Here is a 20084-nt window from a genome sequence, read left to right as displayed (position 1 = left end):
AAAGAATACATACTTACAAAATGCATTCGTTTCATCGCTATGTTTATTTGCATGATACTTTTTTTGTTAATCTCTTAATGTTGTGCTCTTTAGTTTTTTTTCAAGTTTGTTAAATTGTTCACATTTATACCGTCATTTTTTAATAAATGACATTATTCATCTACAATCTACATGAAAGTGTTTTATTTGATTTTTACAAAATTAGCTAAAACAAGCAACGGTGATCTTGCCTATATGCATTAGAAGACATAAAAGCATTAGAAGACATAAATGTCTTTTATATGATATTGAATTAAGGAATGCTCCAAAAGATATTATTTTGGTTACTACTCACAATCCGAGAAACAAGAATATAACCTCAACCGTTCGTCAACTAAACAAGTACATGTATTAAGTGGACTGTAGATTGTGTAAAATAATTATTACATATAAATAAACATATATATCAACAGTAAAAAAAAATGTAGACACACACAAAACTGTTCATTAATATGTTTAAGGAAAAAAGTGTTCTCTTTTGTTAATACCAAATGGTATATAAGGATTTTACTTTTTCTTCCATAAATTCTTTCTATAATTCCGATGTCATTATTGTACAATTGTGCAATGTCTATAATGCTGTAATCTCTTGATGTGTGAAATTCCGAGTAAAAATGGGCGGCCACAGGGTCATTGGTTTCTCTTCTAATGAGTGTGAGATTTTGGTATAAAGTCCCACCAGTTCTCCCAGATACACAATTTTATTATATTAAAAAAAATACAACATAACAGGAATTACAGTTGAAATGATTTTTGACGTGATAAATGTTTCCCTTATTTTCCTGAAATTGACTTGTTTAAATATATTTTCAAACAATACATATCTAAAGATTTGTCTTAAATCTCTCATTTAAAAACATTATATAAAATTAGATAAAATTCAGAGAAAACAAAACAGAAAACATGAAAAATTAGATGAAAATTGATATAATTAGGGACACGGCTCAGTTTTCAGTGAAATCTCTTCATCTGATAGCTAACTGCAAGATATCCTGATAATACAATATTCTCAGCAGAGTTAGACTTTTTTATTTCATCATTTTTTTAAACTTCTGTAAAGAATAGGGAAGTTATGTTTGTATGGTTATTTGTTGAACGTCCCTCTCGAGAATTTTTCTGACATGTGAAGACGCTACCACGTGCCAGTGGTGAGCTTCAATTATTTACCTATACAGGCTATACTTGGCACTCAGGGGTCATTTAGCAATGTGGGATTTTTTTTCTTACCAGCACCTACTAATTATAAACACTGGATCTCTGTTTACACTGTCTCATCCGAAGGACCAGTCTCCACGTTCTGCATTGAATTCGGTCCTTCGAAACAAGGATCAACTGCTTACTCCACAAATTAAGTAATATTGATTCAATATGTAATGTTACCAGTTTCAACTTCTTTGCGAAGCTATGTATAAGAGGAATTCATTTTAAGGAATGTTTTTAAGTTTTGTGTGAGTTATTGGTGTGTGAATAGCGCGCTTCATGAAAAATATGCCTACGTGCAAGTCTGTGTGATTCTCACACCAATAATTCACACTAAACTTAAAAACATTCCTTATATTTACATTTTACATGTTTGGAAGCACCGAAAATGTACTTAATATTTGAATTTCTCTCTGCCCTATATTGTTATACTATTACTAACGTCGCTGTATCTCTATTGTGACGTCACGGTAACACACGTTTCTCCGTGTATATTTCTACGCGTGAGTATACAAGAAAATGATTTTCAAATCAATTTCACAGTTGGCTTAGTAGAAAAACACAGTGAATGTAAATATTTCAGAATGTTAAATAAAAGGTAAATAATAAAAATTGTCTTTGGTATCTTAATATCGAAAATAAAGCTCCTCCAATTTCATCAGACTTATGTTTGTTTCTAGGTAGAGAGTAATGGTAAGAGTGGAAAAACAATTCATAGGTTAATAAAGCAGTTTCTATTTAATTTTTCTTGGTATTAACGTTATCAGCAGTTTCTTTCATTGGATATTCTATTGCATTTTATTTTAATTGACTAATGCTCTGATGTTAAAATTAGTAAAATGAACATTGATAGCTTTTCATTCTGATGTCATTATAGAGCTACGCTTAAAAACAAAGCTTAAAACATCGAATAAACAAGATGTGTTTCTGAAACACTATGCGCCCGGCTGCAACAAAATTCGACAAAACTGTCTTTAACATATAGGTCCTAGTCAAGGTCACAAGGTCATTGATCTTGGTGTCATTTGAAATAGCTCAATTAGTGGAGTATGTATATCAAATATTATTAAGTATATTAGATAAGAAGTCTCTTTTTCCAATAATTCAAAAGCTATTGCAAAAGTTTAAAAGCTATCTTTAGCATAGACAGGGACACAAAGCAATTGATCGTGTAGTCATTTTAAAGTGCGTATTGAGTGGAGTATGCATACCAATAAAATAAATTCTCTATAGCTATCTGTCATGGTTCAAAAGTTATGGCGAAGTTTAAAGTTGACAACAGACAAACGGACAAACAGACAGACAGGACAAACAATATAATTACATATATTGCATTAGGAAAAGCGCTGTCTCATTTGATATTTGCGACTGTTAATGCAAATTAAAAGTTTGCAAACTGGGTTCTAATCATTTGCGACGCATAAGCAAATTAGAAGTTGGATATGGAGATAACGAAGGTAAATCTTCACTTATTGTGTAAGGTTGCAGGTTTTAAATTTATCTCGATGATGATCCGAAAGTCATTTCGGACATATATACTTTGACTGAAAAGAAGGTTTAATATCTTTTAAATAATGGTACTTACAATGGAAATAATATACATCAAAAGAGAGGAAAACATGCTTACATATACGATGAATTTATGCAAAAAGTTTGGTATTGAAATAATGAGTGGCAAAATATTATTCTTAAAGTGAAATAAATGAAAGACCTCATTGAAAGCAAATTATTTTTTCCGGAAAATATTCTTGATAATCGTAATTTTCTGCCGTAATTTGTTGGTGTAAGCCGCCGATACATTTTTGTGTTCACAAGAGAGATAAGTTGAATAAGCAACATTGACAGAGTTTTCCTATTTTGTTAACTTTGAAAATAAAAGTAATAGAACTTGTAACCAACGAAATTACGTCCCCATGAACCAGAAAATTTTTAGCTACCCACAAACGTTAACCCCCCACGAATAAAAATGATTACACAGTAGAGGACACCTTTATCAAGATGACAAGAACCCTTTTATTGTCCCTTCTGGACACCATGTGACCAAACTTATCGTCAATTTTTTTCACAGGAAGTCAAGACACTAAGGCAGAACATACCTGGTGGCGGAGTGGTTCTGCAGGATTTTGAAGCGTTGGCAGCAAGCGACTCATCTCGTTAGTTTGTACAAGTGTGTCATTTGTCTTAAACTACGTACAGGTGTTGAGAACCAAAAAAAATGGCTGATCTACCCATATACCGCACTCAGCCAGGTCCGCCCTATACATATGTGGGCCTTGATGCCTTTGGACCTTTGAACATAGGCAACAGACGAACTCGAGGAGTTCCGAATTCCGAGAGATAGGCCATACTCTTTTCCGGTTTGACCACTAGAGGTGTGCACAAAGAGGTCGTTGGGAAGATGAGTGCCTCCTCCTTCATCAATGCTTACAGAAGGTCTGTCGCACTTTGAGGTCCTGTAAAGCAGATAAGGTCAGACAGGGGCACAAACTTTGTTGGTTCAACCATCGACCTCAACATCAACACCATTAGCGTTGAAGATGGACTAGTGATGTCTGTCTGTATGATAATGGCACCACCTGGATTTTCAACCCTCACTCATTACACATGGGTTGGGTTTGGGAGCGTTTAAAAAGAGTCGCCCGACGCATCCTCGACTTTATGTTGTTTGAGAGTTCTATGGTCAAGGGACATCTAACTCATGAAGAACTTGTGAAATTCCTTGCTGAGGTTACAGCAATCATAAACTCATGCCCACTCACAACAATTGCAACAGATCCTGATGACCCTTATCCACTCAGTCCGTCACTCCTGATACCCAGAAACCAGATGTCTTGGTATGATCATTGGATATTGCCTTCGACTCTAGAATATGTACCGTTCACAGTGGAAAAGAGTACGACAGCTGGCGGATGTCTTCTGGAGTAAATGGAAAGTACAGTACCTTCTGTCCCTTCAAGGATGGAGGAAGTGGCAAAAGGACCAAAGGAACATTTCAGTTGGTGATGTTGTGTTGATGATTGACAAACAGGCACCGCGCATTCAGTGGCATTTGGACGAAGTTGTGAAAACCTCTCCGAGTGAGGATAACAAAGTGCATAAAACAGAGAATCACATTTCTAGAGATGGCAAGACATCTACGTTTATTCGTCGAGTTTCAGAGTTTGTGTTATTGATTGAGAAAAGTAAAGTGTGATATCGGATGATATCAGGTTGGGAGTGTTCATTCCCGGATGCCTTAGTTCAAATATTTTGGAACTCTTCTGTTTCCGGTTTATAATGTCGACCGCGTGGTTGCGGCTCTGCAACACCTTTGTTTTCACTGTTTAAATACCTGCTGCTGACCACAGTGTATGTTCATATTTCATGAAATTTTTGTGTTTTGTTTATAAGAAATATTCATATCTATTCTCTGAAAGCTGTTTATTGTCTAAATATTACAATAATCGATGGATCTGTATGTTGGAGTTCTAATCAATATCACTGTGTATCGTTATTTTATTTCTACTCAAGTTAATTTAAAACAGCTTTATTGTATATCGAAGTTGAATAGAAAGTATTTGATTGCTATTTCAATTATTATTCGTATCATCCAACATGTTTTATGTAAGTAAACCTCGCGCCAAAATTAATTCTATGGAAACCCGTTATCACCATTAATGTTAACAATTCAGCTATGTGCATGTAAAGAACACTGTTAATGCAGAGATTAAAATTGTTTTTTTTTGTTTGATACAGCTTTTTTACATTTCGACAACCTTTATGTTGTTTGGTTAACTGGCTGCTTCTTAATCAGCATAAAGAATAATTATTATTATACTCATTATTTTAACATCTAATTAGAGGTACTAAGAATAAAAAAGACTAATTATTTTAACTTCTAACCACAGAGGTACTATGAGCACAGAACTCACTAAATGATAAGACCGCGGAACATTAACTGGCAAGATTGGAAATATGCAGCTTACGTCATTTCTGTGTTACAATCAAAACATTCAATATTAGTCAATGAAATGGGCGGTTGCAATTCGACGCGGACGTGGGAAAAACATTGGATTGAAATTCTAGTTTAAAATTCATTTTCAATTCACCTCAGCTACGCTAGAAGGCACATTATTACTGATTGGCCAAGAGAACAAATAATTTCAATTACGGTATTATAATAGTACGAAAATAGTATATAAATCGGAAATTTTCTGTCCAGCGCTTTGATCTTGGAAATAAATAAGAAAGTTGTCATCATTTTCCATTGAAGACAAAAGTAAAGATTATTGAAAGCTCTTGTCACCCTAAAAATTATTCGGTACACTGCATGATCTGATTCGACAAATTTTTACCCCCCCCCCCTCCCCGGTTTAGAATCATATGACAGTCTCCTGAAAAATGTATTCTATGAATTTTACAAGTGTCCCTGAGAATATAATATAGCTATAGGCTATAACATGTATAAACTCATTATAATATAAATTTCAACCAGCATGTATTTGGGAATTGAAATTATTTGTCTTTTGGATCATACATTCACAATTTGATTTTGAAAACAGCTCAGGTTGATTGAAAATGAATTTCAAACTAAAATTTCAATTCAATTTTTCCCCGCATCGGCGTGGAATGGTACCCGCCCATTTCATTGTCTATCATTGAATGTTTTGATTGTAACAAATAGAAATGACGTAAGCTGTATATTTTCACTCTTGCCAGTTAATATTCTGCGGTCTTAACCCTCCTCAATAAGATTAAAGTGGTTCATGTTTTGCTATGAGTGACCCGAAGTGTTAGATTTTTAACAAATTTGTGAATTGAACCCTGGACCCCTGCATCTCCAGTCAGGTGCTCTACCGATTGAGCTATCCAGGCCCACGGCCCAAACCATTACAGATTAAAAAATAAAAGAGGAGGTGCACAATGATATTATGTAATAAAGAGTCTGTGAAAGTATTCAGCAGTATAGGGAAGGTTGCGGGTAAGAGCTTAAGGAAGTTCGACCCTGTTAATAAAAGTATTTTGATTTTTTGTCAAGAATATTTTTAGACATAATTTTTGTATTACAGTAATAAGACTTCTATCAATATCACGTTTAAGATTGTTTTGTGTAAAAGTATTCTCAAGAAAATTTTATATAATATTTTTAAAAAATAACACAAAACCACTCGTAAAAACATTTATACATGTGAAAAGAAGTATCATAAAGGTGTTAAAGTGTTGAAACTAAAATTTGAAAATAAGCTTAACGTAAACTCTATCGGACAAAGGCGTTTCTTGGATAAAGATCTGTCGTCTGTCTGTACAGTTTCGTAATGCCACACTTTCTACTGTCTTCAATAAATCTTCGCACAAAAATAGACTACCCCAAGACACAGAATAAACTCAGTTACACACTGAAACATATTTATGTAGACGAAGGGAGATTTTTTTTTTCTTTTGGAAAACAAATGAACTATCTGAAACAAGAAGCATGCTTAAATTTTTTGGACCCTAGACTTGTAGAATTTAAAAATAGCATTTAAAGATATATGTAAGCATTACTTTCCTGCAAATGCAGTAAATGTAGTAAAGATTGGTAATAAAATAAGTGACTGACATACATAAGTTATGATAATCTAATATTAGGCACATTGTTCATGAAATTGTAACTCTAAATGCATGTAAAAAAATCTGCAAACATAAAGATCACGTAAATTTGTTCAAATACAAATTCATTTCATGCTCTTATACTAAAACTCTGTATTAAAAAATTGTACAGCGTTACAAAAAACTTTTCCCCTTATATTAAGGAATATAATGTACAGCATTAGAAAACGTTACAGAGAGCAGTTCTTTTAAATATCAAAAATTTCAATGGACCTTATTGGTTGTTCTAAAAGCCTTCCTTATAAGGGATTTGTCAATACAAATAGTCCTCCGAACCTGCAGAAAAGTTTGTTATGGTTTCCCTGGGTAATTTTTCCAGTGTGAAAATGGAGGAGTCGGATTGGCTGAGTCTTGCTTCGTGCACCTTTTTATATTTTCTTTGTTGCTCTGCTGTCCTAAAACGCGGGAAATTTAAAAATGAAAACAAGTAATAATATGGACATTTTGTATTGCTGAGTTGAATACACATTTCCAATTAATAGTTTTAAAAAATTCACAATGTTCATCGCATTTGTTGAAAGTGGATAATGAGTATTTTATCCTAAGATTTGTAATTCAACAGATCAGATTTGTATTTTCAAACCAATGATTTAAGTAATTAATTTCCTTAAATACTAATTGCATTACATATTATATATATAGTGGTTGATATACTAACTTTCTGTTCCTACGAATGAAAAACCCGGCCGTGATAATCAATATGGTCGCTATAACGGCTGCCCCTATGACGCAGTATATTGCCGTATTTTGTATGGCTCTCTCTCTCACTGTAAATATTTCAAGTAACAGCATAAGATTATTAAGCTGTGTTCGTTTAATTCACAATTATTTCAAATTTAGTAAATATAGTTTAAAAAGAGGAATCTAACCTCTGGCCGAGGGTCCAGTTTCGATGACATTCGAATCTGAATTTTTAGACCCTGAAAATAAGTCAAAGAAAAAAGTGTTTGGATTAATATAAAGTTACTATATCTTAAATTTCTATATGTGATATAATTTACTTATGAAAAAAATTGTTTGACTTATGTGCAGTTGCTAAACGTTAAATATCTCTAAATTCACCGATTTTGAAAATTAGACGCAAAATTTTGACAAATGAAGAATTCCTAGAAGACAAGCAAACGTTTAACAAACCCAACTAATTCAAACTTAATTTTATCTATGACAAATGCAGAATCAGTATAAACAGCAAAATACATGCATTTGTGTTTGCTCTGCTCCTGTTTTGTTTTGTTTCATGTTTCATGACTTTTGATCTGGAATATTGTTCGATATCTCCATATATTTCATGCATAATGATATGTTACTAATATTGCATATTGAGGATTGCTATAACCTGGAGATTTTGTCTTTGGTCCCGATGGTTGTGTAGTTTTATTTTTGTGACTATTTCCTTGATTACCAGGTGACGTCACGAGTGGATTTGAATTTTTGGTTGTGCCTGTTGTTGTTGATTTTGTTGTTGAAGTTGTAGTGGAGAGTCGTGGATTACATTCGATTTCAAAATCTCCTTTGCTGGCTAAATGAAGAATGCATTCTTTTCAAAATTTCAAAAAAAAATCTTTAGTTAACAACTCAGTAAGAAGAATATGTTTAATAAAAATATCAGCAATATAAACGCAGATTACATTTAAAAAGAATGAAATGAGGATGGTCTAACTAAAAAAAAAAACAATTGCAAAGTATGTCAACTTTACCATTAACGAATATCCAAACACTTTGTGGCTCTTTTCCTTCTTCTGAGTATGATATATTAATAGAGTTTCCGGATGAAGAATATAGTTTTTCAAATTCTCCATAAATGGTGTCATTTTCACATTCAATGCTCGTTACATTGTTGTTATCACTAATTGTCAGTATATTTGTTGCATTTGTACAGTCCCCAGTGAGGTTTTCATTAACAGGGTAATTTGGCTGCAATCTCACGTCAACGGCAAATACGTTGATTGTAGATCTTTCTGATGGTTTGATCATGCACTCACAAGTATTTTTAATGTTAAAATATCGTTCCCTATGGAGGTACAGACCTTTATTTGTTGAGGCCATTTTCTGATAGTCACAAAAGTTCTTGATTTCTGAATCTGAAAAACACAAGTTAAAGTTATCAAAATAATTTAAATGTACACGAAATAATTATTGTCGATGTGCAACGAATCTGTAATTTAACTCCCCATGTTTCGAAGAACATGTATATGCGTTTATGTCTGTAGTAAAAAAGTAGAATTCTAATCAAAAGAACCAAAAAGGTCTCATAGTTGAAACTGCCTATGTAGTTTCCATTGAAGAGCAGAATACTCTTTATATACTTTTTTTTCCTAAGGAGGCAAGAAAAGTCTTAATTTACCTATTTACTGAGAGATAAGTGGCATAGCCTGGTGACGTCTTGTATGTATGGCACGTTTATATGCACCGAACGTGTTTTTCATTTGTAAAGGATTTTTAAATATTCATATTCACAGGAATTCTTTAACGGATTCAACGAATGGATTTTTTCATGATGAAACTCGATTGATTGAAGGTGATGTTAAGTTGTAATAAATAAAATAAATTTGTATATATCAAACAAATACCTTTAATACAATCAAACACCACCTGTACATAGTCAGAGAAAGTGCGATTTCCACAATTCATTCGGATCCAGGGTGTGGCTGTATTTTGTGAAATACCACTTAGTCCAGACAAGCGAGAAAAATATAAATATTTATTGGCATAATCATTCACATCTTCTAAACAGTCAGTATGCTCATGCGAACAACACGTATTATTGTTATGCTGCTCATTCTGGGGACAGTTTTTGTCATTTGATTTTGCTCCATACTGTAGTTGTTTGATGGCAATAACCTCTGATTGGTTGGCACATATAGAATTCATGTAGTTGTTACCATGGCATTTGGATGTAATGTGCTCACACAGTGCTGAAAATGAAGAAATAACATATGGTCAAAATTCTATGATTAACCAAATTGTTGTAAACTATTTTACATTCAAACAATACTAATAATACTAGTATACTAGTAATATACATTGTATCCTTGTCTGAAAATGAATAATTATTTTGTATATTAGAATGATTTAATATCTATAAGTATCCACAAGACGAGAAAGTTATTGTCAATTTAAAATATGCATTAAGTTTATTTTGTATAATTCCAGTTTTTATATAGGATTGAATATACACAAACATATGGCGACATGAATAATTTAGACATCTAGACTGCTACTTCGCAGCATTACAATTGCATGAGTATTAATATACAAAAGACATATATAATTATTTCCCTGCTTTCAAAGATAAACTTGAAATTCAGCAATATTCTAAATCTATAAAATGTCTCAAAACAAACTTGAAACATAAAATACTGGAGTAATCACTTCCTTTTGTAGGTTTTGCCTTTTCCTTCACTTGGTACTTTGGGAAAACGGAATTTGACTCTTTAAATTTAGACACAGAATCAGGGACGAATAATCCTAAATAAATGTCATAGTCCATAATTTTTTTTTTGCTATTTACTATTATGAAAAAGTGATCGATCTATAAACAAAATCTCGAAACAATACAGATAGGTCAATTGAGGATAAAATACGGATCTCTGAAAATTGCCAGTCAGGGTCTCAGAACAATGGACCATTCGATTGATTAACAACTCGTTATATATATCCTTTATAGGAAGCATGTTTTCAGCATCGTAAAGAATATAAGTATATAGTTAAATTTCTTGACATCACTTTAATGTGTACAATTGCAAACCATGTCATTAAATGTAAAATAGGTCAGGTTTAAAGTAGTCTCAATTTTGATTTATGTAGGCATATGAAAGTGGATAATCAAAAAGCTTCAAAGCCCTACACAAATTTAAAGGTATTATCTCTAGGTTTGGAGTACAGTAATAAAAAGGAATATATCAGTGATAAAATTGTCATTGAACATGTTTACTTCTAAAAATTACTTTACAGACCTATTCGATATATTTATTCTTCTACATAAGATGAAAGTAGGAACCTTCTTACTTATTATCAAAATAACATGACCTTCTTGTCCCCCCTTTTTTTTTTAAATTAGATGAAAATGCTAAAAATTAATTAATTTGGAATGTTTTATTTCTTATCGATCTTTCAAATTCGGTGTAGAACTCAGATAAAACTGGATAATTATTTTGACAGGGGTATAATTTTGCCCTTTTTGAGAAATAACAAAGATTTAACGGTCCATCGGATGAGACCATATACACCTAGGTCCATAGTCACAATAGTTGTTGGCACGAAAAGATCCCTCTTTGCTCAATGGCCTGAATAGCTGCAGATCTGTAGCATTATGGTTTTATATATATTTGTCTTTGACCATAACGTCAAAGAGAAATATATAAAACCATAACGCTTCAGATCTGCAACTATGGTCCGAAGAGCCGACTAAAGATCTAAATTTCTAGCCGCCGGTGTAAAGACGAATAATGACCCCCATCGAATAATGACTGGGGGGTCATTTTTCAGCGATAAGAAATGACCCCCACCCGTAGAAAAAAATCATTTTTTGTAGAAAAAGAGTCGTAGGGGGCATAATTTTATATGTTAGTCCTATAAAAAATTGACCCACATTGAAAAATGACCCCCTGTTTAAAGTGATACAAAATTTATAACAGGTTGAAGGGAAAAAATATGCTGTGTATTATAATTGTTCTTCCTTCGAGTAATTAATGCATTTGTTCGAATAGATTTGATATTTGTTCTTCTTAGCACGTAAAAATAGAAATAAAACTCTGTACCTTTCAATACTACTGAAAGAGGCTCTAGATAAAATATTGAAATGAAGTTAAGCCTTCACACAAGAACTACCATATCACAATTTACCTCGCCATGATTAAAGCATACTTTAAAATGTTGATGGTGGTATACTTGAAAGTATTGTGGCAAAGTAATAGTTGAAAATTAGTATAATAGTAGATTATTTTTAGTCCCTCCTTATAGAATAAAATAAAGGTAGGGTAGTTTTTTGTTGCTTTTTGTTGATAATCGACTTCTTCCTAAATAAGTAAGGGTGGGGTAGGTATAACACCTAAAATATGCTCTTTAAAGCTCTGGGCTAGTGTAAAATACACATTCTACTGAAAAAACTATACATTTAGACATAACCTTTCGATTTAGCACACAGTATTCATTACATTTCTTAATTCTTGTTTTACTCCACCCTTTTACTCAGTTCTGTGTATATATTTCAGAGAATTTAATATGAAAATCAGAACAAATATTTTCATTTTTGTAACGTCTTTTTTATACTCTATCATAATATGAAAAGTTAATTGAAGACCATTTCTTTTTATGTCCCCGTAATCGAAGATTAGGGGGTATATACTGGTAGTTTTATCGTGTCCGTCTGTACTTCTGTCTGTCTATCTGGCGGTCTGTTTTTGTCCGCAAAAAACTTTAACCTTGACCATAACTTTTCATTTATTGGAGCTATGACTTTTATATTTAATATGTGTATTCCTTTTGACAAGACTTTACTTTGGGTACCACCAAATTTGACCTTTTTACCTTTTACCTTGGAGTTTGTTGTCCCATTTTACACAAAAATTCCAAATTTTTACGTTGGCCGTAACATTTAAAGGGTAGATACTAGTATTCTCATACTTCACATATGTATTTTTTTTGCAATGGCCTTTCATTGGATACTAAAATCTTTGACCTTTTGACCTTGTCCTTGGAGATTTCCGTACTTATGAAAAAAAAAACCTTGGCCATAACTTTTGAACGGTAAGGACTAGGGTTTTCATACTTCACATAAGTAATCCTTGTTACGTTAAATCTTTCTTAAGAAACCATCAACTTTGACCCTTTGACCTTTGACCTACCTTTCAAAAACTTATCCTAAGCCATTACTTTTGAACAAGTGGTGCTAGGACTTTCCTATTTTGCATTTGTATTTCTTGTGAGAAGACCCTACTTTGGGTACCAATTAGTGTTGGCAAATCGGACGATTTTTAGTAACTGGTTACTCGCTTCATCTTCCGATCGAGTACCCGGTTACTCGGATGATTTTTCGTAAAAGTATCCACATCTTTTATTCATCTTGTGCTTTACTTATCGGTAGTAGTAATTCACAAATATACTGAATTTTGGACATTATATTTACAATACACACATGCGTTATTGTGAACGAATTTTGATTTTAGATTAAAGAAAATAAGAAATTTGACACACGAAGAAGACAAATAAAGACATCGTCAATCACCGTCTCACCATTGCTTTCCTGATGCTTTCCCTTTCAACCCCCGAAATGTCGCTATCAAGGAGAATAATAATTATCTACATACTCCGTAATTATTAGTTAATTTTCGTTAAGATTTTGAATCAACTGTTCTTTCTTACAGTTACAACCCAAGCTTAATTTGTCTGAGGCGGCATCTCGTTAAGTTAAATTATCAAATGAGGTAATCATAACTCAGGCCTTCAAAAGTTGTATACCCTCGAGCAATCATGGCGCTTAATTATATAAACTGTGAAAACTAATCAAAATAATTTGATCCACTACAACCATGTATTAGATCAAGTCTAACGGTATCTAAATTTAGGGAAATGTGTAAGTATATACATTTATAAACTAGAAAACAATCATTTTATATGCATTTACTATGTAATTTTTTTTGTTCATGCGAGTAACCGGATAGCAGTTTTACTAACCGATACTCGCATCGTTCGACGGTTAACCGGTTAACCGGGTACTCGTTGCCAACACTAGTACCAATATATTTGAATTGCGTTTAAGAAAAGTTTAATCTTCGCTATGTTGCCATACAGGGGCATAGCTATTTCACAAACATATCTTTTTATATATAAGAGAAGTTGCGAATAAGAGATGGATACCCCAAAGCGTAACAGACGGACGGACGGACATCCCGATCGCAATATACCCTCCCGCTTTTCAAGCAGAGGATATAATAATATATAATACTGCTGATTTTTTCTGTCAGTACGATGATTTCCACCATCGAAAAACAGTGTTTACCTAACCCTTGAGGCTCGATAAATCTTTCACTCCTTTAGATTCAAAATCATCGCATTGACCTTAAAATATAGCTATAATTGTATAATGTTATGAGATCAATACATCATCAATTTATTCCCAATTAGCTCAGGTGAGCATTTTGACTAATATGCTTCTTTATCTAATTTTTTTGCCCCCTAAATATTTCAGCTGCTTTAATCTACAGAGAGTCATTTTTCTACGGGGGTCATTTTTCTTCACGTGGGTTCTACAAATTTTTAGGGTGGTGACACTTTTTCTACGGGCAAAAGGGTCATTTTTCGACGTCTAATTATGACCGGGGGTCATTTTTCGCCGTAGAATATTGACCGGGGGTCATTTTTCGCTGGCGAAAAATGACCCCCCGTCATTATTCGATGGGGTCATTATTCGTCTTTACACCGGCAAGTGATGGCGTCTTCATATGAGTGAAAAAATCGAGAGGGACGTTAAACAACAAACAAAGATATACCAAAATAAAAATCGTATATTTTTTAAAATACTTTTGGTGTACAGTTTTAAAAGAGAATCCTTTGTGTACCCAGTACTCTTTTTATTGGAGTCTACTTGAAATACAAATAACTTTTCTTACCAGAGCTAAGAAAACTGGCAACCAGTATGAAGTAAATCTCCATTTTCTTTTCATTGTAAACACAGCATAGACTTTGACGCTTTCAATTTACACATATTTTTCTTTGGTGACCCACATGATCTTTACAATTGCATGTACAAGAATTACTAATGATAAAAGTTCTGATTACACGAGGGTCAACGTACACCTACTGCATATTTATTGAATATAGATATCCTATCAATGTTACCTGGCGAGTTCTAATCATGGCTACCAAGAGAGGTGTTTTATCTTTATAACAGCTTACAATGGGTCAAAAACAAACATTTAGTTTAAAGTTGTTTCTGCTTCCTCGATCAGACAAGTGCTATTTCTGCAGATTTTAAAATCATACCATACTACTTTACTTACAGAGACCATTATAAATATAAATCAAATGAACAAAGAACTACAAAGAAACACATGTTTCCCCTTATACGTGTACTGCCACTGAACATCATAAACAGAGAAGTCAGCATCTGTCATTTGTGATAGGTACGAGGGCTGTTCAACAAATAATGTCATCAGCTCGATGACATACAACATTGAAATCATATGACATTAAGCTTGAATTTCTCTAATTATCAAATCTTTAATGAATCGATAACAGTTTATGTGACCACTTTTCATCACATAGTTCCATTGTGAGAAGCTGGAAAAACAAGGGCTATTCGAGACACTGCAGTGAAAATAAAAGGTCAAGAAAAAGTAAACTAGAGTGAAATTAAACGCTTCATTAAAGCTGCTGTAAAACTTGTTAAGAATCCAAAAGATATATTAACCGAGATATGTGAAATTTACAGCAAGCAATGTCCGTTTTATACACACATGAGCAAGTGGATTTCAATGAACAAAAATGATGTAATGGGCAACAAAGATGGATACCGTCCTTGGAGACAAGGACATACAACAACCAATGTATATTTGCGAAAATTTAACAAATTATCCCTAGTTATGTTTGATTGACTTTAAGACACAGCAAATTGATAGACATCATTTTGGGGGTAGTTCACACTATTTAAAGAAACATTTGATAATAAAAAAGTTTAATACTCAAAGGTCACCCAATGTTTTGAAAAATGAGTGAAAACGATAGCATGTAGGAATATCTAAACAATTATTTAAAAATCAAAACATTGTACGTATAATTCAAACAGATAATGAAAATTGAATCCAATCTGATTAACCCCTCAAAATAAAGAAGTAAAGCCACGAAGGTGCATAATCGGCCTATACTTTTCAGGAAAATTTAACTGAAGATATTTACATTTCCAATAAATTTCCCCTATGTTTCTTTACAAAATAAAATGCAGTATATTTTCTCATGAACTACATTAGGTACGTATCACGAATAAGCATGAATATCTCCATTGTTACAGTACAGGCAACGCGGATCCCGTATTAGACCGCGTCCCCTCCGCGGTGTATTAATCCTTTCCGCGTTACACCGTCGCGGGTTTTGATCGCGGTGCTACCTGAGACCGTGTTTACACCGCGGCGGGGCCAGCTACCGTTATTCTTCAGCTAAGATGTTCTTACCTGTAAAGTATTGTCGATTTTTAATCGTGTCGACATGAGGGGGGGGGGGGTATTACGAGCACATTGATATTATAGATTTATACCATTATATGGATTCTTTAAAAATTCATTTTTTTAAAGTTGTATCAAATTGTTTAATAAAAAACATTTTTTTTTGTACCAATAGTCATCCAAAATTAATTAATTCTCAAACACGTCTGTTAACAGTAATACATGTACAGTTTAAGATGAAATAAAGTCGAATAATTTATCGAATATATTAACTTAAAGTTTATTTTCAAAATCAATAATGCCACCCAAAATGATCTTCAAATTGATAAAAAGGTATAATTAAAATTTAAAGAATGCCGTGATATCGCTTAATTCTCTTTATATGCACTGGTGTAATCCGGTGTTCACAATTAGCCCGTGCAGTTGCAGTTACATGTAGCTATGTGTTTATTTATCTGACGTTGAGATTATATCAGTGATTTGGTTTCATTTAGAAAACTACTGTTACTTCTGTATACATATCTGTTATCAATAATAGCATAAAAAACGATGATAGATAGTGATAAATAATTACAATTAAATTCTAACAAAATACGCGTAAGTGTAGGAATACCGTTGTTCCATTATTATGCGCTACACTGTAAGACTATGAACTAAATATCCACGATTTTTATTTGTTTTTTTTTTTTTTTGGGGGGGGGGGGTTATTGTTAATAAAATAATCACAGGTCATTCTATTCAGCATATCAATAATATCATAGCTAGTATTTGAATGTACATGTATTTCTATTTTCTGCTCTTTTCGAAAATTACTAAAATCATGTCAATGAACATAAACAAATTTCAGATTTCTCCGGTTCAAATAAAACACAAACACAAATGTGGGTCCTTAAAATATTTGAACACACAACACAGAAATTAACTTATTTTAATCAGCAAGTTGCCAAGCTTCAAGTTTTCAGATGTCTGTGTTACCGTTCGGTTTTCCTCAGGTACATGTAAGTTTGGTGTGGAGTGGAGCTTACTCGAAGCGGATGAGAAGCCCCGAGGGAACGACGCTGTCTAGTGTACATACTACCTATATACACAGGGATGTTTCCTGAGTGTATTACCTGTATGCGTTTTCCTACGACATTGTTAAACGAAGCCGTTTTTTTTTTTCATGTGTAGCTCATGGATTGAAATGCATGAAATAAAGAATTCAATGTTTTTGTTGCAGACAGAATTATTTTTAAATTTTTTGTTTCTAATAAATATTTTCAATAATTCGACAATCTTAATATACTGTGTTTTTCTTAATCAAATTTTATAACAAAAATACATTTTTTTTACCACCAAAATCTGTCGTTGTAATCTGGCGACAAAAAGGGAAGTAATTCAAATTACATGTCATGTACATATGCTAAACGAAAGAAGAAAGTGGATCATAAACAAGTCTCTCGATAAATAACAATAAAACTTAGACAAAATCCACAAATGGTCAATAAACTGATAAATCAGCGGTTGTTTTATTCGCTAGACTTAAGAAATTGATATACTGATCAAAAAGGAGGAAAAACGATCATGCACGTGCCTTAATATTGTGATAGTTTTCTTTTCTCTCTCTCTCTCTCTCTATCTCTCTCTCTCTCTCTCTCTACTAACTGGTACAGATATAAACAGACACGAAATAACATAGCAATGGATCATTATTTGATTTAATTAATATCCAATACTTCATTAATTTGTTTTAAAAGTTTGCTTTTTTTTTTTACTTTTATTCTTTTTATACACTCCGTTTAAAAAAAGCATCAATAACTTGACACAAATTCCAAGGCTAATTTCGCATCTGAAAATGATATCGATGAAATAATAATGAAACAATGAATCAAATGTGTTGTTGAATGGCTAGACAACGATGTGCACATCCAGCGAGCGTTACCCGAGATATACTCTAAGACAGGTGTGAAACCCCCAGGGCATGCCGTTTCCTGCTCAGGCACTGCTAATCCCTATACACAGGAAATGATCGCGGCTAATACTTAATACACAAAGAAACAGAATTTGTCAAAGAAAACAAAAATATATGAATTTTTGCATTGAATATTTATTAATATAAACTATAATTTCGTCTGTGAAGTTTATCATTACACCTGTACATCCTATCTTATCTATTGAACACGAAAATCGCGAAATATTAAAATCAAAAAGAAAGACATTGTTTTAAAAAGTAATACATGTTAATATGAAGGTGAAAAACGATATTTTTTCTTGATCTCTTGTATAAAGTTCACGTGCTCAAAGTTAACTCTCGCCATCGAATGCTTTTCGGTCATTTGACAATTTGTATAATTTATATAAAAGAGGGAAATAAATTAAAGAAAAGTTTTCTTAATTTGGGAACAGAACATAAACGATGAGAAATAAAGAAGAAAAGAACTTTTTTCTTGATATCTTGGATAAAGAAAATTTAAGTTCACGTGCCCTCTACATGTAACTGCAAATGCTCGTCATCGGATGTTTTCCGGTAATTTGACACTTTAAGAAAAAACCTGTACATTTTATATACAATAAATCGAAATTAATTAATGAACAATATGAAGATGTACATTTTTTTAACAGATGTACATCTTTTTTTTTTTTCAAATGAATGCTGAAAATCGTTTATCGAAACTTAAACAGTCTGAGTTCAACATTTATTACAGTTTGCATATAATATGAAGATTAAAAAAAATTTAATTAAAATTTCTAGTATTTAAGTTTGTTTCTCGATAGATTCTTAATAACAAAATATAATTAACCATTGCAAAGACGTAACAATTTAATAAAATTTTCTATTCAATTTCAAATATTGTTATGTAATTTTAGAAACAAAAATAAACTTATTTTTTCTTAGTTTAAATTCTATACATAGCAAAATTAATTAATAAACACACGGTTTTTTTCTTTTTCTTTTTTGTTACAGGGGAAATTCGCAAATTACAATTCGGGGAGATAACTCCCGTTTATTTACGATACTAATTGTCAGTAATTGATCGATGATTTAACCGCGGCGGGGACAGGTAGGTGTTGAAATTCCCGCGGAGGGAACGCGGTTTACCTGTCTACCTGGCCAAATACCGCGTTGTGATTATACCGCGGCGGGGACGCGGGAAATACGGGATCCGCGTTGCCTGTACTGTACGTCATAGTACCGCTCTTGACGTCAAAAAGTCAAAAAATATAGTGCACTCTGTTTTGTTTTAAAAATGACAGTTGAACGGCGTAAATTTATGGCTAGTCATCAGAAAAATAATGTAAATATAAGAAATGAATTTAATTTTTTGAAGATGCATGAGGTATATGAACTACAACGCTTCACGCCGGCATATTTATGCCGGCGTGAAGCGTCGTAGTTCATAACCTCATGAATCTTCAAAAATTAAATTCATTTCTCAATAAACCAGAAAAATAATGGTATAATATTATCTACTAGTATCGAACTTAAAAGGTTTACGTCACATTCTTTATTTGATGACGTCATATTTGTACAGCAAACGTCTAAACACGTGCACTTTGCTAATTTTTAGCAAAATTTTACGTTTTTTACATCTTTAATTAAAAATTTGACCCTAGCCACACCCTACAAACAAAATGAAATTGATATAATTAGAAAGAGGACATAAAAATAAATACAAGAGGCATATTTTTATTTTGTTTGTCGGGTGTGGCCACATCGAAAACTTAACTTTTCCTTCCACGCTAAACAGCTGAAAACCGATCACCAATGCGGATTTTCGGGAATATCTCATTTAAATATCAAAGACGATGATTTATTTTGCTTTTTATTAGAAAAGGGTATAAAAATGCAATTATCTGATTTAAAATATTTGATTTTGTGTTATAATGAGAAAAGAATATAGAAAACGAACACCGCATGCTTAACAAAATATTAGGTGTACAGTGTGCAGCAATGTCGACTATATTGTACCCTCGGTTCAGTTCTGACCCCAGAATTCCGCTTGACATAGCTGATCTAAATTCAATGCATCGATCATGATAAAATTTTCTAAATACAATGTGTCCTTTGTGTGAATTTGT

General features: G+C 32.8%; 1 protein-coding gene across 1 annotated transcript; it reads right to left on the bottom strand.

The window, feature by feature from the left end:
* Positions 1–6335: 6335 nt before the first annotated feature.
* LOC134275792 (uncharacterized) lies at positions 6336–14634 on the bottom strand. The gene is made up of 7 exons (XM_062758083.1): positions 14478–14634; positions 9438–9782; positions 8565–8948; positions 8204–8386; positions 7737–7787; positions 7526–7634; positions 6336–7262 (listed from the first exon to the last, which is right to left on the bottom strand). The coding sequence occupies exons 1-7, from the start codon at positions 14518–14520 to the stop codon at positions 7121–7123; spliced, it is 1257 nt and encodes a 418-aa protein (XP_062614067.1). The 5' UTR covers positions 14521–14634; the 3' UTR covers positions 6336–7120.
* Between the last annotated feature and the right edge of the window lie 5450 nt (positions 14635–20084).

This window comes from Saccostrea cucullata, unplaced genomic scaffold, assembly GCF_032062105.1.
Source record: "Saccostrea cucullata isolate Sc308-1 unplaced genomic scaffold, CSIRO_AGI_Scuc_v1 ctg7534, whole genome shotgun sequence".
Taxonomy (NCBI): Eukaryota; Metazoa; Mollusca; class Bivalvia; order Ostreida; family Ostreidae; genus Saccostrea; species Saccostrea cuccullata.
Note: the sequence above shows the minus strand (reverse complement) of the source record. Positions and strands in the feature narration are given on the sequence as shown.